The sequence below is a fragment of the Chelonoidis abingdonii genome, chromosome 12, assembly GCF_003597395.2.
Source record: "Chelonoidis abingdonii isolate Lonesome George chromosome 12, CheloAbing_2.0, whole genome shotgun sequence".
NCBI classification, from domain to species: domain Eukaryota; kingdom Metazoa; phylum Chordata; order Testudines; family Testudinidae; genus Chelonoidis; species Chelonoidis abingdonii.
Window position 1 is genome coordinate 943,379 of NC_133780.1, and position 17,246 is coordinate 960,624.

Below are 17,246 nucleotides of genomic sequence, written 5' to 3' on the forward strand. Positions count from 1 at the left end.
AGAGTGTCCCTCAGTAACTGAGAATTAGGGTCACGCGTCCACCTAGAAAATACAATTTATCAGGGAAGTATTTGAGTTACTTTCCTTACTGTAAAAAGCCCAGAAGTACTTGTGGCACCTTAGAGACTAACAAATTGATTTGGGCATAAGGTTTCCAGGGGTAGGCAACCTATGGCACGCATGCCGAAGGCAGCATGAGCTGATTTTCAGCGGCACTCACACTGCCCAGCTCCTGACCACCAGTCCAGACGGCTCTGCATTTTAATTTAATTTTAAATGAAGCTTCTTAAACATTTTAAAAACCTTATTTACTTCACATACAACTATAGTTTAGTTATATATTATAGACTTATAGAAAGAGACCTTCTAAAAAACATGAAAATGTATGACTGGCACGCGAAACCTTAAGTTAGAGTGAATAAATGACGACTCAGCACAGCACTTCTGAAAGGTTGCCAACCGTTGGTATAAACTTTTGTGGGCTAAAACCCACTTCATCAGACGCATGCAGTGGAAAATACAATAGGAAAATACATATATATACAGAGAAAATGAAAAGACGGGGATTGGTTTACCAACTTTTTTGAAATAGGCCATCCTGGTTACCACTACAAAAGTGATCTTCCCTCCGGCTGCTAACAGCCCACTTGAATGGATTTGTCTCGTCAAGCGTTGGTGTGGCAGCCCCCATCTTTTCATGCGCTCTGTAGCTATGTATCTGTCTCTTCCTACTGTATTTTTCACTCCATGCGGCAGATGAAGTGGGTTTTAGCCCATGAAAGCTTATGCCTAAATGACTGTGTTGTACCATACAGGAGTCAACACAAAATGTTGTCTGGTTAGAGGCGTCTTTTGACCACACGTTGCAGCTTAATTTTGCAAACCTTGTTTTAAAGATAATTCTGCGAAGCTCATTTTATAAAAGCTTCCGGAAGTTTTAGGCCTGACACCGGCAATACTGTTCATTTTACGCTTTACAACACAATGGGGACAGGGAGGCCCCTCAATCCCTAACAATCCCCTCCCCCACCAAAGAAACTATTTGGTACTTCTCCCACCCACACCCGCCAACCCCCCAGGTTCACTCCCAGGCTCCTCCCCCCTCCCGCAGCGCCTCCCTTCTCCCCTCGGCTGGTGCCCCCCGGCAGCGCAGCCTAGTGTCAGCGAGGCCCTCGGGCTTCCTCCCGGCCTAGTGCCATCCCCAAATCGCCACGAGGTGGCGCTGTTCCATGGCCACAGGCACGGAGCCAGAGAGCGGACGGGGTGGGGGCGGCGCTGGTGGCCCCACCTCTTTTAGGGACCTTCCGTCACCCCAGCCCCCCTCTGCCACCAGAACCCTGCCCTCCATAGGGTGCCCGGGTCCCAATTCCTGAGCGTCCCCTGAGCCCCGCCGTCCCGTGGGGACGCCCCCCCGTCCCCTCCTGCTGCTTCTCCGCCCCTGGAGCCGCGCCTCTCTGCCCCTGGGCGCCCACCCCCAAACCCCCCCTCCTGCTGCTTCCGTCCGCCCCTGGAGCGCCCACCCCAAGTCCCCCCCTCCTGCTGCTTCCTCTGCCCCTGGAGCACCCACCCCCGAGTACCCCCCCCCGCTGCTTCCTCCACCTCTGGAGCGCCCACCCCCGAGTCCCCCCTCCTGCTTCTCACCCCTGGAGTGCCCACCCCCCGAATCCCCCCTCTGCTGCTTTCCTCTGCCCCTGGAGCGCCCATTCCGCGAGTCCCGCCCTCCTGCTGCTTCCTCCACCCCTGGAGCGCCCCACCCCCCGAGTCCCCCCTCCTGCTGGCTCCCTCGCCTCTGGAGCGCCCACCCCCAAGTCCTCCCCTCCTGCTGCTTCCTCCGCCCCTGGGGCGCGCACTCCCCGAGTCCCCGCTCCTGTGCTTACTCCAACCCTGGAGCGCCCAGCCCCCAAGTCCCCCCCTGCTGCTTCCTCCGCCCTGGAGTGCCCACCCCCGAGTCCCCCTTCCTGCTGCTTCCTCGCCCCCGGAGCGCCCACCCCCGAGTCCCCCCCTCCTGCTGCTTCCTCCATCCTGGAGTCCCCACCCCCAGGGTCCCCCCTCCTGCTGCTCCCTCCGCCTCTGGAGCGCCCACCCCCGAGTCCCCCTCCGCGTGCTCCCTCTGCCTCTGGAGCGCCCACCCCCTGAACCCCCCCTCCTGCTGCTTCCTCTGCCCCTGGAGCGCCCGCCCCCGACTCCGCCACCCTCCTGCTCTTTCTCCGCTCCTTGGAGTGCCACCCCCCAGAGTCCCCCCTCCTGCTGCTTTTCCTCCGCCCCTGGAGCGCCAACCCCCGAGTCCCCCTCCTGCTGCTCCCTCCGCCTCTGGAGCGCCCACCCCCGAGTCCCTCCTCCCTGTGCTCCGTCCGCCTCTGGAGCGCCCACCCCCGGGATCCCCCCTCCTGCTGCTTCCTCCATCCCTGGAGCGCCCACCCCGAGTCTCCCCTCCTGCTGCTTCCTCCGCCCCTGGAGCGCCAACCCCCCGATCCCCCTCCTGCTCTCCCCCGCCTCTGGAGCGCCCACCCCCCGAGTCCCCCCTTCCTGCTGCTTCCTCCATCCTGGAGCGCCCACCCCCCGCCGAGTCCCCCGTCCTGCTGCTTCCTCTGCCCCTGGAGCGCCCGCTCCCGAGTCTCCCCTCCTGCTGCTCCTCCGCCCCCTGGAGCGTGCACTCCCTGAGTCCCACGCTCCTGCTGCTTCCTCCACCCTGGAGCGCCCAGCCCCCGAGTCCCCCCTCCCTGCTTCCTCCGCCCTGGAGCGCCCGCCCGAGTCCTCCCCTCGTGCTGCCTTCTACCCATGCGGGCAGCGCGACCTCCGAGATCCCCGCTCCTGCTGCTTCCTCCGCACAAGAGCCTGCCCGTGCGCGCGGCACTCACGTAGGCCAGACAAACTGGGGAGCCTTTACTGTGCAGACGCTGCTCTTGCCTCCTCTTCTGGGAAGTGCCCCCGGAGCCCCCGCACCGTAGCAAACTGGAGATCAAAGCCACAGCCAGACATGGGCAAGGGGCGTAGGGAAAAGCTCGTTCTAGCTTTGAACGCGGGGAAACAAGATCCTGCCAAATAACAGAAAAAAAACTTAAAGCACGCGAGACGGATGCTACGCGAATAGGAAATAAGATGCACCCACAATACCGCGCAGAAACCAAAATTGTTTCTATTTTTGCACCAGCCGAGCCAGGGGAGAGCGCGAACGCAGTCCCCACTATCACAAATTATGCAGTCGAGTTTCCCGCATTTGGGAAATCGCAGGGGTCAGCACACCCGCAGTGCAATGGATGAGCCGCACCCTGGGAAAACCACCTTCGTGATCATGGTATCTCCGCCTGCCAGGTAAGTATGAGCTGTTCGGCCCCGGACACCGCCCGCCCTCGCTCGCCCCACACTCTCCAACACACGGTGGGGCCCGACTCGGACCGACCGCGGCCCCCGGCCCACGCCGGCCCCGCCCGGCCGCCAGCTGCTCCGACGGGCCCCGGGCTCGGACCCTTCTCGCCGCCGAGCCCCGGCACGGTCGGGTGGGGCCCCGCTCGGCAGCCTGCTGCCGTCCCACAATGCTCCGCGCTCACGAAATCTGCATACGTGCTCACGCGGCCCGCCCCTGCCCTGGGCAGCCCCAGCTGTTCCGCGCGCGGCTCCGGCCAAGGTCCCGGGGCTGAGCCCGGTCTGCGGGGGCTGCAGCTGGGGAGGGGGCGCGGGAGCCTTTGTAGAGCCGCCTGCCGATGGGGGGGCACAATTTAAAGGGCCCCCCCCACCCGTGTGCGGCTCCCCCGGGGCCCAGCGCTGCTGAGCTCAGAGCCCAGCGCGGGGCCCCTCCCTGTACAGCCCCGTGCACTGGCCCGGGTGTGACACTTATCGCCCCCCCGGCAGGGCGTGTGGGGCCCCTGTGCCCAGCGCGGGGTCTGTGTGGGAAGGGCCCCATCCCCTGTACAGCCCCCTGCACAGGCCCGGGTGTGACACATATCGCCCCCCCGGCAGGGTCTGTGTGGGAAGGGCCCCTCCCTGTACAGCCCCCTGCACGCACCCGGGTGTGACACATATCGCCCCCCCGGCAGGGTCTGTGGGGCCCCTGTGCGCAGCGCGGGGTCTGTGTGGGAAGGGCCCCTCCCTGTACAACCCCCTGCATGCACCCGGGTGTGACACATATCGCCCCCCCAGCAGGGTCTGTGTGGGAAGGGCCCTGTCCCCTGTACAGCCCCCTGCATACACCCGGGTGTGAGACATATCGCCCCCCCGGCAGGGTCTGTGTGGGAGGGGCCCTGTCCCCTGTACAGCCCCCTGCACAGGCCCGGGTGTGACACATATCGCCCCCCCGGCAGGGTCTGTGGGGCCCCTGTGCCCAGCACAGGTCTGTGTGGGAGGGGCCCCGTCCCCTGTACAGCCCCCTGCACACGCCCGGCTGTGACACATATCGCCCCCCCGGCAGGGTCTGTGGGGCCCTTGTGCCCAGTGTGGGGTCTGTGTGGGATGGGCCCCGTCCCTGTACAGCCCCGTGTACACGCCCAGGTATGACACATATCGCCCCCCCGGCAGGGTCTGAGGGGCCCCTGTGCCCGGCGCGGGGTCTGTATGGGAGGGGCCCTGTCCCCTGTACAGCCCCCTGCATACACCCGGGTGTGACACATATCACCCCCCCCAGCAGGATCTGTGGGGTCCCTGTGCCCAGCACAGGTCTGTGTGGGAAGGGCCCTGCCCCTGTATAGCCCCCTGTACGTACCCGGGTGTGACACATCCGCCCTCTTCCCCCTGGCAGGGTCTGTGGGGCCCCTGCGCCCAGCACGGGGTCTGTGTGGGAAGGGCCCCACCCCTGTACAGCCCCCTGCATACACCCGGGTGTGACACATATTGCGCCTCCCCCCTGCTCCGGCAGGGTCTGTGGGCCCCTTGGCCTGCAGGATGCTCTGTGTGTGATCGTGTTCTGCCCCGGGGGGGTCCCCACAACTCCCCAGGGAACTAACCACCATGCAGGGAACCCAGTGAGTCCCTGGGGCTGTGACCAGCCCGGCACCCGCCCTTACCCCCGGCCAGGCTGTTGAGTGCCAAGAGCCCAGCAGCAGCCCGTGAGCCCGTGGTGCTGCCAGAGGTTCCTCCCCGCCCCTTCCACCTGTGGGGAGCTGGGTCAGGGCCCAAGAACCCTTTTTTGGGGGGCCCCCAATTGTGCACACAGGCCCCTTTGGCCCAGTGGCTAATCCCCCCGTGGGTGCTGTCAGGGCTCCGCTGGTGGTTAGGGGGGCAGACTTCAGGCTTCCAGCCTCCATCGGCCTCCAGCCCAGCCCAGCTGGGCCTGCCCCAGTTCTGAACAGGGTCAGACTAGAAGGTCAGAAGGGTCCCTTCCGGCCTGGGGATCCAGGAGTCCGAAAGGAGCGTCTGGGGCAGGAGGCATCTGGGGCAGGAGCCAGCTTTTCCCGGACAGGGGCAGCACCTTCATTCCCAGGACTGTCCACTGGGAGGCGCCCTTGCACCATCCCCGGGGACCCCTCTGCCCAGGGGTCTGTGCCCCTCACCTGCACGGTGGCTCCCAAGGGACCGAGTGGCTCAGGCAGAGACAGCACCAAAAGAGTTAAATTAACCCAACCCGCCTGGCATCTCCCCTGCTTCCCTTCACTCCTGCCCTGTCCGTGCCTGACCCTGGCCCAGCTGCGGCTGCTGGGACCCTGTGTCCCCTCCTCTCCCCACTACACTCGGGGAAGGGGCCAGCTGAGCCGGATGCTGCCTGGTCCCTTGCCTGGGGGTGCCCCCCAGGGTGATGAGCAGCATCCGGGGGCTGGTGCTCGGAGCTGGGCAGGGAAGTTCTTGGTCTGGGTGGGTCTCCCTGGCTCCTTCCCTGTGGAGCAGCCCTGGGGGCTGGCTGGGTCCTGGGGGCTGGGGCTCTGCTGGTGACATTGAGGGTGCTGAGAACCCACCTGGCTCATTGCACGGAGCCCGAAGGTAAGCAGAGGCTGTGATGGAGTAGGGGCTGTCTGTGTGGGGATGGGAGAGCAGGAGAGGACTTTAGGGGATGGATGATACTGGAGCCTGTAACCTGAGCTAGGTAAGGGAGGGGAAAGGTCAACTCCTTGGCCCGGGAAGGGGGACAAAGGAAGGGGCTGGCAGGAGGGAAGTGGTTTTTCAGTTTGGGTTTGGGGCTGTGTGGGCGGAATTCAGGGTATCCTAGCTGGGATCCAAGCACCATGAAAGCCCAGAAGGACTCGATGGAGGGTCCTGACTGTGCCTGCAAGCTCTGCTGTAACCTGCGTTCCTGTTGTCCAATAAACCTTCTGTTTTACTGGCTGGCTGAGAGTCACTGCGGGGTCCAGGAAGAGGGGTGCAGGGCCGGACTCCCCCACACTCTGTGACAGAGGCCCCCACACTGGGACAGTGGGGATCGAGATCAAGTGGCTGAAGAACGGGCAGGAGCAAACAGCCGGGGTGGTGTCCACGGAGCTGCTCCAGAACGGAGACTGGACCTTCCAGATCCTGGTGATGCTGGAGATGAGCCCCCGGCGCAGGGACGTCTACACCTGCCAGGTGAAGCACATCAGCCTGCGGGACCCCCTCACCGTGCACTGGGGTAAGAGCCTCTGAGTGTGGGGCAGCCCCTGAGCCCCCAGGGGCAGCCCTCAGGGGATGGGCCTGGGTTAGAACCCCTGGGGACAGAGCGCAGGGACATTATTACAAAGGCAAAGAGAGGCCGGGCTCAGCCGAAACCACCTGTGCTCCTGTTTTCACAGAGGCGCAGTCTGACTCTGCCAGGAGCAAGATGCTGACGGGAGTCGGGGCCTTTGTGCTGGGGCTGATCTTCCTGGCGCCAGGACTCCTCACCTGCCCCAGGACTAAGAAAGGTGATGGCTCCGGGATGGGGCCAGTGGCCCAGGAAACAAGTCCCCAGTGAAGCCATAACACAGTGACACTGGAGGGTTTCACTCGAATTTTGATTCACCACAATTGACTTTAGCTTCCCCTTCTGGCACAAAGGAAGTGTTCCAGCGACTGAGGAACTTCCTGACCCTCTCTCAGCCCACGCCCAAGAAGTGTGGGGCTAATCCCAGCCCCTGGTTCCCCATGAACCTGAGTCAGACCATTCAGAGTCTGAGCTACAGATTGCCCCTCTTGCCTCCCCACCAGGTCTCCTCGCTAGTCCCACACACTCCTGGACCGTCAGGGAGTTGCAGACACAGTGTGAAGTGCCTGAAAATCAGTCAGTGCCCCTCTAGTTACGAAACAAATCCACTTCCCCTCTTCAAAATCAAACTCACTTGAGAAACGCAGCAGAAATGGATGAACTCCTGACCCTGAATTCTGACACTTACTTATGCTACTCTGTAAGCTGCTTCCCTTTTTGCTAAAGCATGAAAAAAACATGTAACAACGTGCAGGCCAAAATGCAGCCCAGCAGCCTTGGCGGATGGGGATCCCCAGAACGGGCCCTAGTTACCAGCAGGTTCCGAGGAGCGGTGCTGCGGGCTGAGTACAACACAGGTTCCTTAGACAAAATAGGAGAGCAGACATGGGGAAGCCCCTTCTTTACTCAGCTTTAGGGAGCCCTTGTTCCTCGCTCACTCCCATTGGCTTCTCCTGCTCCCTCTCTAACTGGTGAGGGGCTGGTCACACAGGTCACTGCCAACATCAGCCACCCGCTCACCGATACCCTGTCCATGGAGTAAAACACTCTAGACAGAGTCCTGCCTATGGGCACATTTTGCTTCTGCGCAGGTTGTGTGAGCCGGGTCTGAATGAGCTCTCCCCTGGCACCTAGACTTCAGGACCAGCCGTATTTGCATTAACACACCTGCCTCGGTATCCAGCAGGCAGAGCAGCCTTGCCAAGGTGATCAGGTCTGGCTGGTGAAAGTAATTGAAATCCTGTCCAGGGGGGGACCTTACTCTAAATTCTCAATTACCGAGGGACAAGCTACACGCACTGCTGCATTTCCTTTCCACAAGCCACTCTTAGCATAACTTCTTGGGAGTGATGTACCCAAAGAGTTGAGTGCTGATGTTTAAATGCATGAACCTTAATTGGGATATTGTAGATTATATGTTTTATGACTTTTAAACCAAACTTTGTACATTTGATTAATTTAAGCACCACACCCAGTGCTTAACCTGTCTATGAGATAATCATAGCATTAGCTTTAATAAAAACAATTACATCTGAATGCAGGGGTCTTGCAATATTGTTATCCATAAGTAAAGGGCAGCAGATCTGTGCTTAGCAGACCTGGCACTGCACTCGCTAAGCAGGCGGTGGGGGTGCCAAATCCTTGTGGGACGGGAAAGAGGGTGGGAGTGGAGGTTCTATCCAGTGGGGGGGATTCTGTCTAAGACCAACTCTGCACTAGAAATGACTTGGGACTAATCCACGCTCCTGAGCGACGTCATTATACTGAGCTAAGTGTTGATGTAGAGGCAGTGCTGTGTGTCACGGAGTGTCGGGGAGTCCGGGCCCTGCACCCCTCTTCCTGGGACTCACAGTGACTCTCAGCCAGCCAGTAAAACAGAAGGTTTATTGGACAATAGGAACACAGACTACAGCCGAACTTGTAGGCACAACCAGGACCCCTCAATCAAGTCCTTCTGGGGGTTCAGGGAGCTTAGACCCCAGCTTGGGGTTCCCTGCATTGCACCACCCAACCCAAACTGAAACTAAAAAAATTCCTCTCCTCGCTTTCTCCCCCTCCGCTCTGCTCCTCCTCCTTTGGTTCAGTCTCCGGGCAGAAGATGTCACTTCTCCCACCCCACTCCTGGCTCAGGTTACAGCTCAGGGAGCTTCCTGCTCATCCCCAGTGTAACTGCCCTGCTCCCTGCTCCGTCACACTGTGTTGGGACTGTTTAAATGTGTTAAATTAGCTGTTTTAATAGTGTGTCTAAGGTAAAGGTTATGTAAGTCACTGGCTTTAATGAAATCCAATATGGAGTATATCAGCTCGGACTCCATCTTTGTAAACAGACTTGTTTACTGTTAAAGACACTGGATTTCCCTGGCTCAAACCAGACTGAACCAGTTTTTCCCGCCAAAACCAACCCCCAACCCCTATTCCCTCAGAACGTTTCCCATCTGGGTGGGGGCTCGAGGGGGTTCTGGGCTGTATTGTTAAGGGGAACCCTAGATGTGGAACCTGGTTGTCTTGCTGCCGACTCCGCCTGGCAGAAGGGTTCCCCTGGCAGAGCAAGGGCGTGCAATGAGAGGCCCTCAGAGCCTCCAGCGCAGGGGCCGGCCGGGACGGTGTTACAGCCACCATGCCAGACTGGAGCAGGACACCTGGGTTCTGTCCAGCTCTGCTGCAGCTTCACTGGGACCTCGGGCAGGTCACGACACCTCCCCCTTTCCTTCTCTCTGCAACAGGGGCTATTGGTCTTGGCTTGCCTGGCTGGCGGTTAACTGTCAGCGCAAACATGAAACCGCCTGAGGAAATGGTGAGAAACCAGAATGTGCACGGCCCTGGTGCTAACAAGTGATACTGCAGAACTAACCAGCCTGTGTCGTCTTATTGTCACTAATAGCCACGCTGGTGTGTTACAGGAGGGTCATTTGTGTGCTGCCTCCGAGCTCCAGTGTAGACCCTAAACCACACAGGACAAAATAACAAAGCCCCTGCTGCAAAAGCAGACAAGCCCCAGCATCAGCATTGCAGAGCACACGTGCTACAACAACCGCCGGCAAAACGGTGTGAAACCCATTGCCGTCACCTCGCTGCGCTCTCAGGGGGCTGCTCCCCCATGTCTCCAGCTGTCTCGCCGTGCAGGGACCCGCTGTGCCTGCTCCACGCCGGAGATCAGGGGCGGCTCTAGGCATTTTGCTGCCCCAAGCACGGCAGGCAGCCTGCCGGAGGTCTGCCAAAGCCGCGGGACCCGTGGACCCTCCCCAGACATGTCGCCAAAGGCAACTTGCCTGCCGCCCTCGCGGTGACTGGCAGAGCACCCTCCGCGGCTTGCAGCCCCAGGCACGCGCTTGGCATGCTGGGGCCTGGAGCCGCCCCTGGCAGAGATACAGGGACAGTACGTGGCATCCTCCAGCAGGACATGTAGGATCTGTCTGCGGCTGCCCAGCCTCCTTCCCTCCAGGGCGCTGGCTCAACAGTTTTGGGTCCCAGCCCAGATTTGAGTTCTGGATACCTGCCTAGTTTGCCTATGTACAAATCTGGCCCTATGTGGGAGTGGGGCACTGTCCCCGGGCAGTCAGGGCTCCCCATTGCCCCAGGGCAGCGCTAGGGGCTGGGCTGCAGGGAGTAGGGGGTAGCAGGGGGCTCTGCCCGGGGAGTCAGGGCTCCCCATTGCCCCAGGGCAGCGCTAGGGGCTGGGCTGCAGGGGGGTGAGGTAGCAGTGGGGCTCTGCCCGGGCAGCGTCCCATTGCCCCAGGGTGCTAGGGCTGGGCTGCAGGGGTCGGGGGCAGCGGGGTCTGCCCAGGCACGTCAGGGTTCCCCATTGCCCCAGGGTGGCCTAGGTGGCTGCACGGGGTGGTGGGGCCGCAGGGGGCTGCCCAGGCAGTCAGGGCTCCCATTGCCCCAGGCGGCGCTAGGGCTGGGCTGAGGGGGGGGCAGCAGGGGCTCTGCCCGGCAGTCAGGGCTCCCATTGCCCCAGGGCGCGCTAGGGGCTGGCTGCAGGATCGGGGGCACAGGGGCTCTGCCCAGGCAGTCAGGGCTCCCCATTGCCCAGGCGGTGCTAGGGCTGGGCTGCAGGGGGTCGGGGGCAGCAGGGGTTCTTGCCAGCAGTCAGGGCTCCCCATTGCCCCAGGGTGCGCTTAGGGCTGGGCTGCAGGGGGTGGGGTGGGGGGCAGCAGGGGCTCTGCCCAGGCAGTCAGGGCCCCTTCCCCAGGCGGCGCTAGGGCTGGAGGTCAGGGGGTGGGGTGGGGGGCAGCAGGGGGCTCTGCCCGGGCAGTCAGGGCTCCCCATTGCCCCAGGGCAGTGCTAGGGGCTGGGCTGGGAGCAGCGGTACCCCAGGCTGGAGGAGATGGGGGGCGTCTCACACACACTGACCCTGGGACAGGGTCTGGTTCTGATCTTGCTGCCGGGATCCCCCTCCCGCGCTGCCCTCGCTCCCCGACTCACCCTGCCCTGATTGGCTCCGGGCTGGCAGCTGCGGGGACGGAGCTGAGCAGAGACAGACAAAGAGAGAAGTGGGCACAGAGGCGTGTGCACTAGGTAGGGACGAGCATGTGGGTGACCCCGGGTCCCTCGTCCCGCTGCCCTGACGCCTGCCACAGCCCGGATCCCCCTTCCCTTGCCAGGATGCTGCTCCCTCTGCTGCTCCTCCTCTGGGCATGGGGGGCCCTGGCCGGTAAGTGGGGACCCCCCTGCCCTTTTTTCTTACTGGGGCCAATGTGGATGGTGTAATCCTGAAGCCAGGGTGGGCAGCACCATGCTGGGCTCGTGACCCTGGCTGGGGGTGAAGGAGGAGGGGGAGGCGGGTTAGGGGTCCGCAGGGAGATCCTGGAGGCCAAGAGACTCATTCATCTCTCTCCCCACCCACTTTGTTCTCCACTTGTTTCCTGACGCCTCCCCCCAGCCTCCCCTCATCTCCCCCCAGCATCTCTCACCCTCCGGGTGCTTAAAACCACCGTCTTCCACAACGCCAGCTCCACGGAAGTGGCGGGGATGGCCCTGCTGGGCGACCTGGAGACCCACTCCCTGGCCTGCAGCACCTGCGAGATCCGCTTCCTGCAGCCCTGGGCCCAGCAGGGCCTGACCCCAAAGCAGTGGCAGGACCTGGAGCTGCTGATCCATCGCTCCCTGGCCGACTTCATCCGTCTGGTGAACAAAGTGGTTCAGGATGAAGGAGGAGGCTGTGAGTATGGAGGGGTCTGAGGGGGTCCCTCCCACTCCCCGCCAGAGAGCTGAGAACTGACACACTCACCACAGCCACTGAGTGTATCCTGGCAGGGTGGGTGGAGGGCAGAACAGTCAGTCCCTGGCCCTTAGGGGGATTGAAGCCAACATTCCCTAGAGGGGAAACACCCCATGTCCCATTGTCTACCCCACTGAGCCAGTCCCCCAGCTCTGGGGCCAGACTGTAGCCTGTGCGCCCTGGAGGGGAAAGGCCCTGCGTCCCGGGCCCTTGGCCACGTGTCCCAGCAAAGGAGCGTGTAAGCGGCGCCCGGTGCCACCTGTCCTCCCGAACGTTGAAAACTGACACTCTGCAAACCATGAAACACCCCACACAAGCGCAGGAAATGCAGAGCTAAGATAGTGCCTCCCCCTCCCCCACCCCAACCAGCGCTGCCCCAGGGCACGGGACAGACGCAGCTCCCCTCTGCTCAGCGGCTCAGCCCAGGGTCTGCGCTGGGTGTCTGGTGCTGGAGCACTAAGGTCCTTGGGGGAGACTCTCTCAGGAACCTCTTAACCAGGGCCGGCACTTTCATTTAGGCGACTTAGGCAGTTGCCTAGGGCACCAGCATTATGGAGGGGGCGGCATTTTGCCGGGGGGGTGGCAGGCGGCTCCGGTGGAGCTGCCACAGGCATGCCTGCGGACGGTCCGCAGATTCGGCGGCTCCGGTGGAGCTGCCACAGGCATGCCTGCGGACGGTCCACCGGAGCCGCGAGACCCGCACGCGGGGTGGCGAAATGGCCCGGCGCCTAGGGCGCCAGAAACGCTGGCGCCGGTCCTGCTCTTAACCACCTGCCCCCAAATTTGCACCACAAAGTCTCCTCTGCCCTTTGCTGGGGCAGAGCTAGTTTCAGGGCAATCTGCCTGGGCAGGTGTGTTTCATGACAGAGTGACAGCTGGCCCTGTGATCACAGCTCACAGCCGTAGGGATCCCTCGGTGACAGGGCTTGGACGGATGCTCCTGGGGCTCAGAGGCTGCAGCCTCTCCCATTGAGCAAGTCTGTGACTCGGTGTGTCACGCCCTGAGGTGCTGCTGAGGAAACAATCACTCGCAGAGGTGTGAACTGTCTGTGTGCAGAAGTGCCACCGCCCGGCGTCCTGCTCCACACACAGAATCAAGGCCCAGGGACTTGTGAAACGTTGTGTTGGGAAGCCAAACGTGTCCTTGCTACCGGTGCAGAGCTGAGCTCAGGGGAGCCCAGGGATGTGTGTTTATTGAGGCTCAGGGCCAGAGTTTTCTCTAGAGCATCTAAACAAATAAAACATTTCAAAGGCAGGTCATTTGGGCGGGGTCTGTATCTCACCAGGTGCTTCAGGCCCCAATGTCTCCCAGCGATTTTCAAGCCAATCTGTCTATCCACATGGGCCTTAGAGCACTTTGAAAAATCAGCTTTAAACAGAAACTGCAACGTACCCTGAACTCCAGCCAGGGCCACCCCACGATCCCGCCGCCATCTTGTGCCAAATGTCCTCATCTCACTTGACATTATGTTGTAACCCTGCCCCCCCGTCTATTTCTGCCCCCCCACGGTGACCTCCAGACGCCCATCCTCATCCCCCTGCCCTTCCTGTCCCAGACCCCTTTGTTACCCAGATCTCCTTCAGCTGCGAGCTGCACCCCAACGGCACCTCGAGGCGACTCTGTGACGTTGCGGTGCATGGCGAGGACTTCATCAGCTTGGACATGGACACAGGCAAATGGGTCACTCCGTATGGGGAGAAGCTGGGGAGCTACATCCAGGATCTTGTCAACCAGGATAGGAGCATATCCACCCTGTTTTCGTTTCTCCGGAGAACAACGTGTCTTTACGGGATCAATATCGTTGCCCAGTATGGGAGAGAGTCTCTGGAGAGGCAAGGTGAGGCTGGTCACCACTCCCTGCTCGCTGAGATGCAGCCACCTCTGGGGTGGGGCAGGGGGCTGTTTGTACAGGGCCCCCTTGCCTGGTGTACAAATGCAGCTATAGCTGGAGTGGAGCACAGTAGCTATGTCACAGCCGCACTGCACAGCAGTTTAGGACAGGAAGTGAAGGGGGATCTGTTACTACTGGTAACTGCAGGGGACAGAATTGGGGTTTGGCCAGAAGAGCAGGGCCAACGCCTGACCCCAGGGAGCGGAGCTGGGCTTGGCTAGTGAGTCCCTGAGGCTCAGGCTGAATCATCCCCTCTCCCCTGCCCTGTCTCTCTCCTCCTGTCTCAGAGCGTCCGGTCGCTGTGGTGTTTGCCCGAGCGCCTCCCCCAGCCGGGACCCCCGCGCTGGTACTGCTGGTTTGCCGGGTCACCGGTTTCTACCCCCGGCCCGTCCACGTGGCCTGGCTGCAGGACGGGAAGGAGGTGACACCAGGCTGGTGGCTGAACTCCAGCGGGATCCTGCCCAATGCGGACCTGACCTACCAGCTGCGCAGCTCCCTGGCCGTGGGGCCGGGCACCGGGCACAGCTACGCCTGCCGGGTGCAGCACAGCAGCCTGGGGGGCCAGAGCCTGCTGATCCCCTGGGGTAGGTGCACGTCCCCGGGGGCGGGGGCAGTCATGGTCTCTGGGGGCTTTTCCTGCATGTCCCAAGTGGGACGAGGGTGGGCCCAGGCAGTGGGACTGGGGCGCAGGGAAGCAGAGGAGGTGGGTGGGGGGTGTGGAGATGGATCAGGGGGAGCAGGATGGATGAGCGAAGGGGGTACATGACCAGACCTGGGGATGGAGTGCGAAGGTGCGGGGCTAGGGGAGCACAAATGGGTGGGAGAAGCATCTGTGGACTGGGGATGGAAACAGCGCGCGCGCCACGGGCTGGGGAGTGGCTTGGGGGGTGGGAGCGCAGGGTCTGGAGGGGATTCGACCAGAGGGACAGCACTGGAGCAGAAGGAGGCTAAGAGGTGGGACCATGGGGGAGCAGAAGGACTGCAGGAGGCTGGGGAACAGGGTCATAATTGCTGGTCCACTTCCCCGTGGGTCACGAGGTTGGGGCAGCTGAGGGGAATTGCGGGCGAGGCAGGAGGGAACACGGATCAGGGTGGGCCGCTGCCACGGCGCGCAGTGGGCTTGGGGTGGGGGACACAGGGGGGATGTGGAACAGGTTGAGGGACCGGGCTGAGGCGGCTGCACGCCGGCTGGGAGGTCAGGGGGGCGAACATGTGGGGAAGGCAGAGGCGAACACGGGCTGGGGTGAGGGGCTGAGGCATGGTGGGCGGTAGATGATCGGGGAGGGGGGACGCAGGGAGGCAAGGGAATAAGGCACAGGGTAGAGGGCTGAGGGATAGTGGGTTTTGGGTGGGGGACAACACGGGGGACGCGGGGGAAAGGCAAGGGAACAGGGCTGGGGGCACTGGAGGGGCAGTAGGCGTCAGGGGGCGAAGCACTGGGGGGACAGCAGGCGAGCAGAGGGAAACAGGGGCTGGAGGGTCTGAGGGGCGCAGGGCTGGGAAGCCCACAGGGGACTGCAAGGGAGCAGAGGGAACAAGGGCCCACACGCCTGTCCCAGTCCCCCCGCCCCCATTGTTTTACAGAAGCAGAGCAGCCCGGGGCCCGGCTGGGCCCGTGGCATCACCCGAGGTGGGGGTTCTGGCCGTAGCCTGCACTATGGCCGGGGTGCTGTGCGGAGCAGAGACCAAGGTGAGTGCCTCCCATCTCGGGGTGGGGGTGGGGGGGGCGGGGCGTGGGACTTGTGTTTTTGGGATTTTTTGTTTTTTTATTATTTTTTACACCCCTCATAACCCATCCACTCTGCTCTGCTCCAGGGGCTACCAGGACGTTAGACCAGGGGAGTCCAGCGCCTCCAAGTGGGAACGGCACCGGACCAGGTGTGGGGACGCAGCCCTCTCTGGGACATGGACCTTGGAATCGATCACAATGCCGCAGCTCACAGAGCTGAGGTCCGAGACTGATCTGGTTTGGACACTGAGTGGGGAATCGGGCCGGGCTGGGGGTTGGGATTTTTCCTTTAGGCTGTTCGGAGCATGCGGATTTGGGAGCTGTCCACAGAAAGGAATGTTCTGAAGCTATTTAAATGAATAGTGTTGTGATCCATACCCCATCACGTGCTACATCTGGTACTAACTGGCAGTGAGATAAGGCTGTGCGGTAATTGAGGCACCAGAAGGGCCAAAATTCAGCTGGGGTGGGGCCTGGCCCCATGTCCAGGGCAAGTCCGAGCAAGGATTTGGTACCTCGCAGAGTACGCCTCCACCCACCGCCGTTGGGGTGGCAGACCCTCCGTCAGCAGGAAGCCCAGCCGGTGGTGCCAGTGGGGGCGGAACACGACGAAAAGGGCTGAGGAGGGCCCAGGTCAGGTGGTGTGTGTGTTAAAGTGGGGGGGCTGGAAGCTGGGGCTCTCCGCTGAGCTGGGAAAAGGAGGGGTCAGAGGGCTTCTGGCTGCCAGGCTGAAACTCTGCTCTGTCACTCACCAAGGGCTGTGTACGCTGCGGATGTGCAGCCACTAACAAACCCTTCCGCGCCTCCTCGCGGCTGAGTCCCGCCGATGTTGTCGCAGGGCAGCGCGCCTTTGGGTGCCCAAGGGGTTTCCTTTTCTCTGTGTCCTTGGGCAGTAGTCGAGGATTGTTACGGCTGTTGCTTGTATGAGTTAGAAGGAAGGCGAACGATATAAATAAGGTAGCAAGTAGTAGGATTTCCACATTCCTGTGCCAAGCCACCCCTTTCTGAAATTTGGGTCTATAGGGGCACAACCAGAATCTGTGTCTGGGGCTGATTCAAGGCAGGGATCAGGACCTTTCGGGTCACCACGTTGTTGAGGTTTATGATTTGAAATCAGTAGATGAGCGCTAATGATTCACCTCGCTGCACTGCAATTGGATGTTCCGTTCCAACGCTCCTGTGTAGGGATCCTGTGCGGTGTGTGAAATGAAGGCATGGTGTGTGGTTAGAGGATAAGTGGATAGAAGGATGAGAAAACAACTGAGAAAACAATCACCGGGTTTGTCAAAGTACAGATTCAATGCAGCGTGACGGTGAGCAGAACTGCAGCTGGTCTCCAAACTTGAAAGGAAGATCATTGTATTAACTAGGAGGCCTTGCCATGATAACGTTTGGTTTGTCCTTCCAAGACTTCGCCCAGAGCAGCGTGTCGCTCGACGCGGACGGACCCGCCTCCCTCCCTAGCCCACAATCAACCCAGCTGGCACTAGATTGATCCGACATCTGGACCTGGTCACTGGTAACATCGACTGGCGGGACGTGCCGCGTTGTGATTGCAGATGCATATGCTAATGGTTGTATTCGAATGAAATTGCGGCATTGTTGCCTTTTCCCGGAAAAGATCCCGTGTGCTTCTTTAAAAGCAAAACATCCGCACCAGGTGGACGTCGCAGCAGGGAAAGCCCTTGGTGTGAAAGCAGGGTGCTGACGGCAATTTCCGAGGTTGGTTCCAGCGAGGTGATGAGTACAGCACCGACGTGCCCTAGTCAGAGAGTGACACACTAAGTGGAAGTCTGGCGACCCTGAAGAACCCACCCAGAGACA

The 17,246-nt window shown here is 61.2% G+C and overlaps 2 protein-coding genes and 1 non-coding gene across 3 annotated transcripts in view; 2 read left to right on the plus strand and 1 right to left on the minus strand.

Annotated features, from left to right (window-relative positions):
• Positions 1 to 3,157: 3,157 nt before the first annotated feature.
• On the minus strand, positions 3,158 to 3,320 carry LOC116821671 (U1 spliceosomal RNA). Its single transcript, XR_004372978.2, has one exon. It is a non-coding gene; the product is annotated as a U1 spliceosomal RNA (small nuclear RNA).
• LOC116821668 (DLA class II histocompatibility antigen, DR-1 beta chain-like) lies at positions 3,254 to 6,854 on the plus strand. Its single transcript, XM_032775028.1, has 3 exons — positions 3,254 to 3,312; positions 6,318 to 6,529; positions 6,690 to 6,854. Exons 1-3 carry the CDS (start codon positions 3,254 to 3,256, stop codon positions 6,848 to 6,850), a joined length of 432 nt encoding a protein of 143 aa, XP_032630919.1. The 3' UTR covers positions 6,851 to 6,854.
• A 4,256-nt stretch (positions 6,855 to 11,110) lies between these two features.
• Positions 11,111 to 17,246, plus strand: part of LOC116821662 (antigen-presenting glycoprotein CD1d-like) — a 7,045-nt gene continuing 909 nt past the window's right edge. The window contains exons 1-4 of the mRNA XM_032775023.2: positions 11,111 to 11,234; positions 11,463 to 11,741; positions 13,358 to 13,639; positions 13,981 to 14,277. Of these exons, the coding sequence (XP_032630914.1) occupies positions 11,111 to 11,234; positions 11,463 to 11,741; positions 13,358 to 13,639; positions 13,981 to 14,277 (982 nt within the window). The remainder of the gene's footprint in view (positions 11,235 to 11,462; positions 11,742 to 13,357; positions 13,640 to 13,980; positions 14,278 to 17,246) is intronic.

What these genes read in the sequence shown, in the direction of transcription:
- LOC116821668 (XM_032775028.1), top strand. Translation starts at nt 3,254, where the DNA reads ATGGATGAGCCGCACCCTGGGAAAACCACCTTCGTGATCATGGTATCT. An exon ending in ATGGTATCTCCGCCTGCCAG is followed by an intron (nt 3,313 to 6,317) that starts GTAAGTATGAGC and finishes ACTCTGTGACAG; the next exon opens with AGGCCCCCACACTGGGACAG. An exon ending in CCCCCTCACCGTGCACTGGG is followed by an intron (nt 6,530 to 6,689) that starts GTAAGAGCCTCT and finishes CTGTTTTCACAG; the next exon opens with AGGCGCAGTCTGACTCTGCC.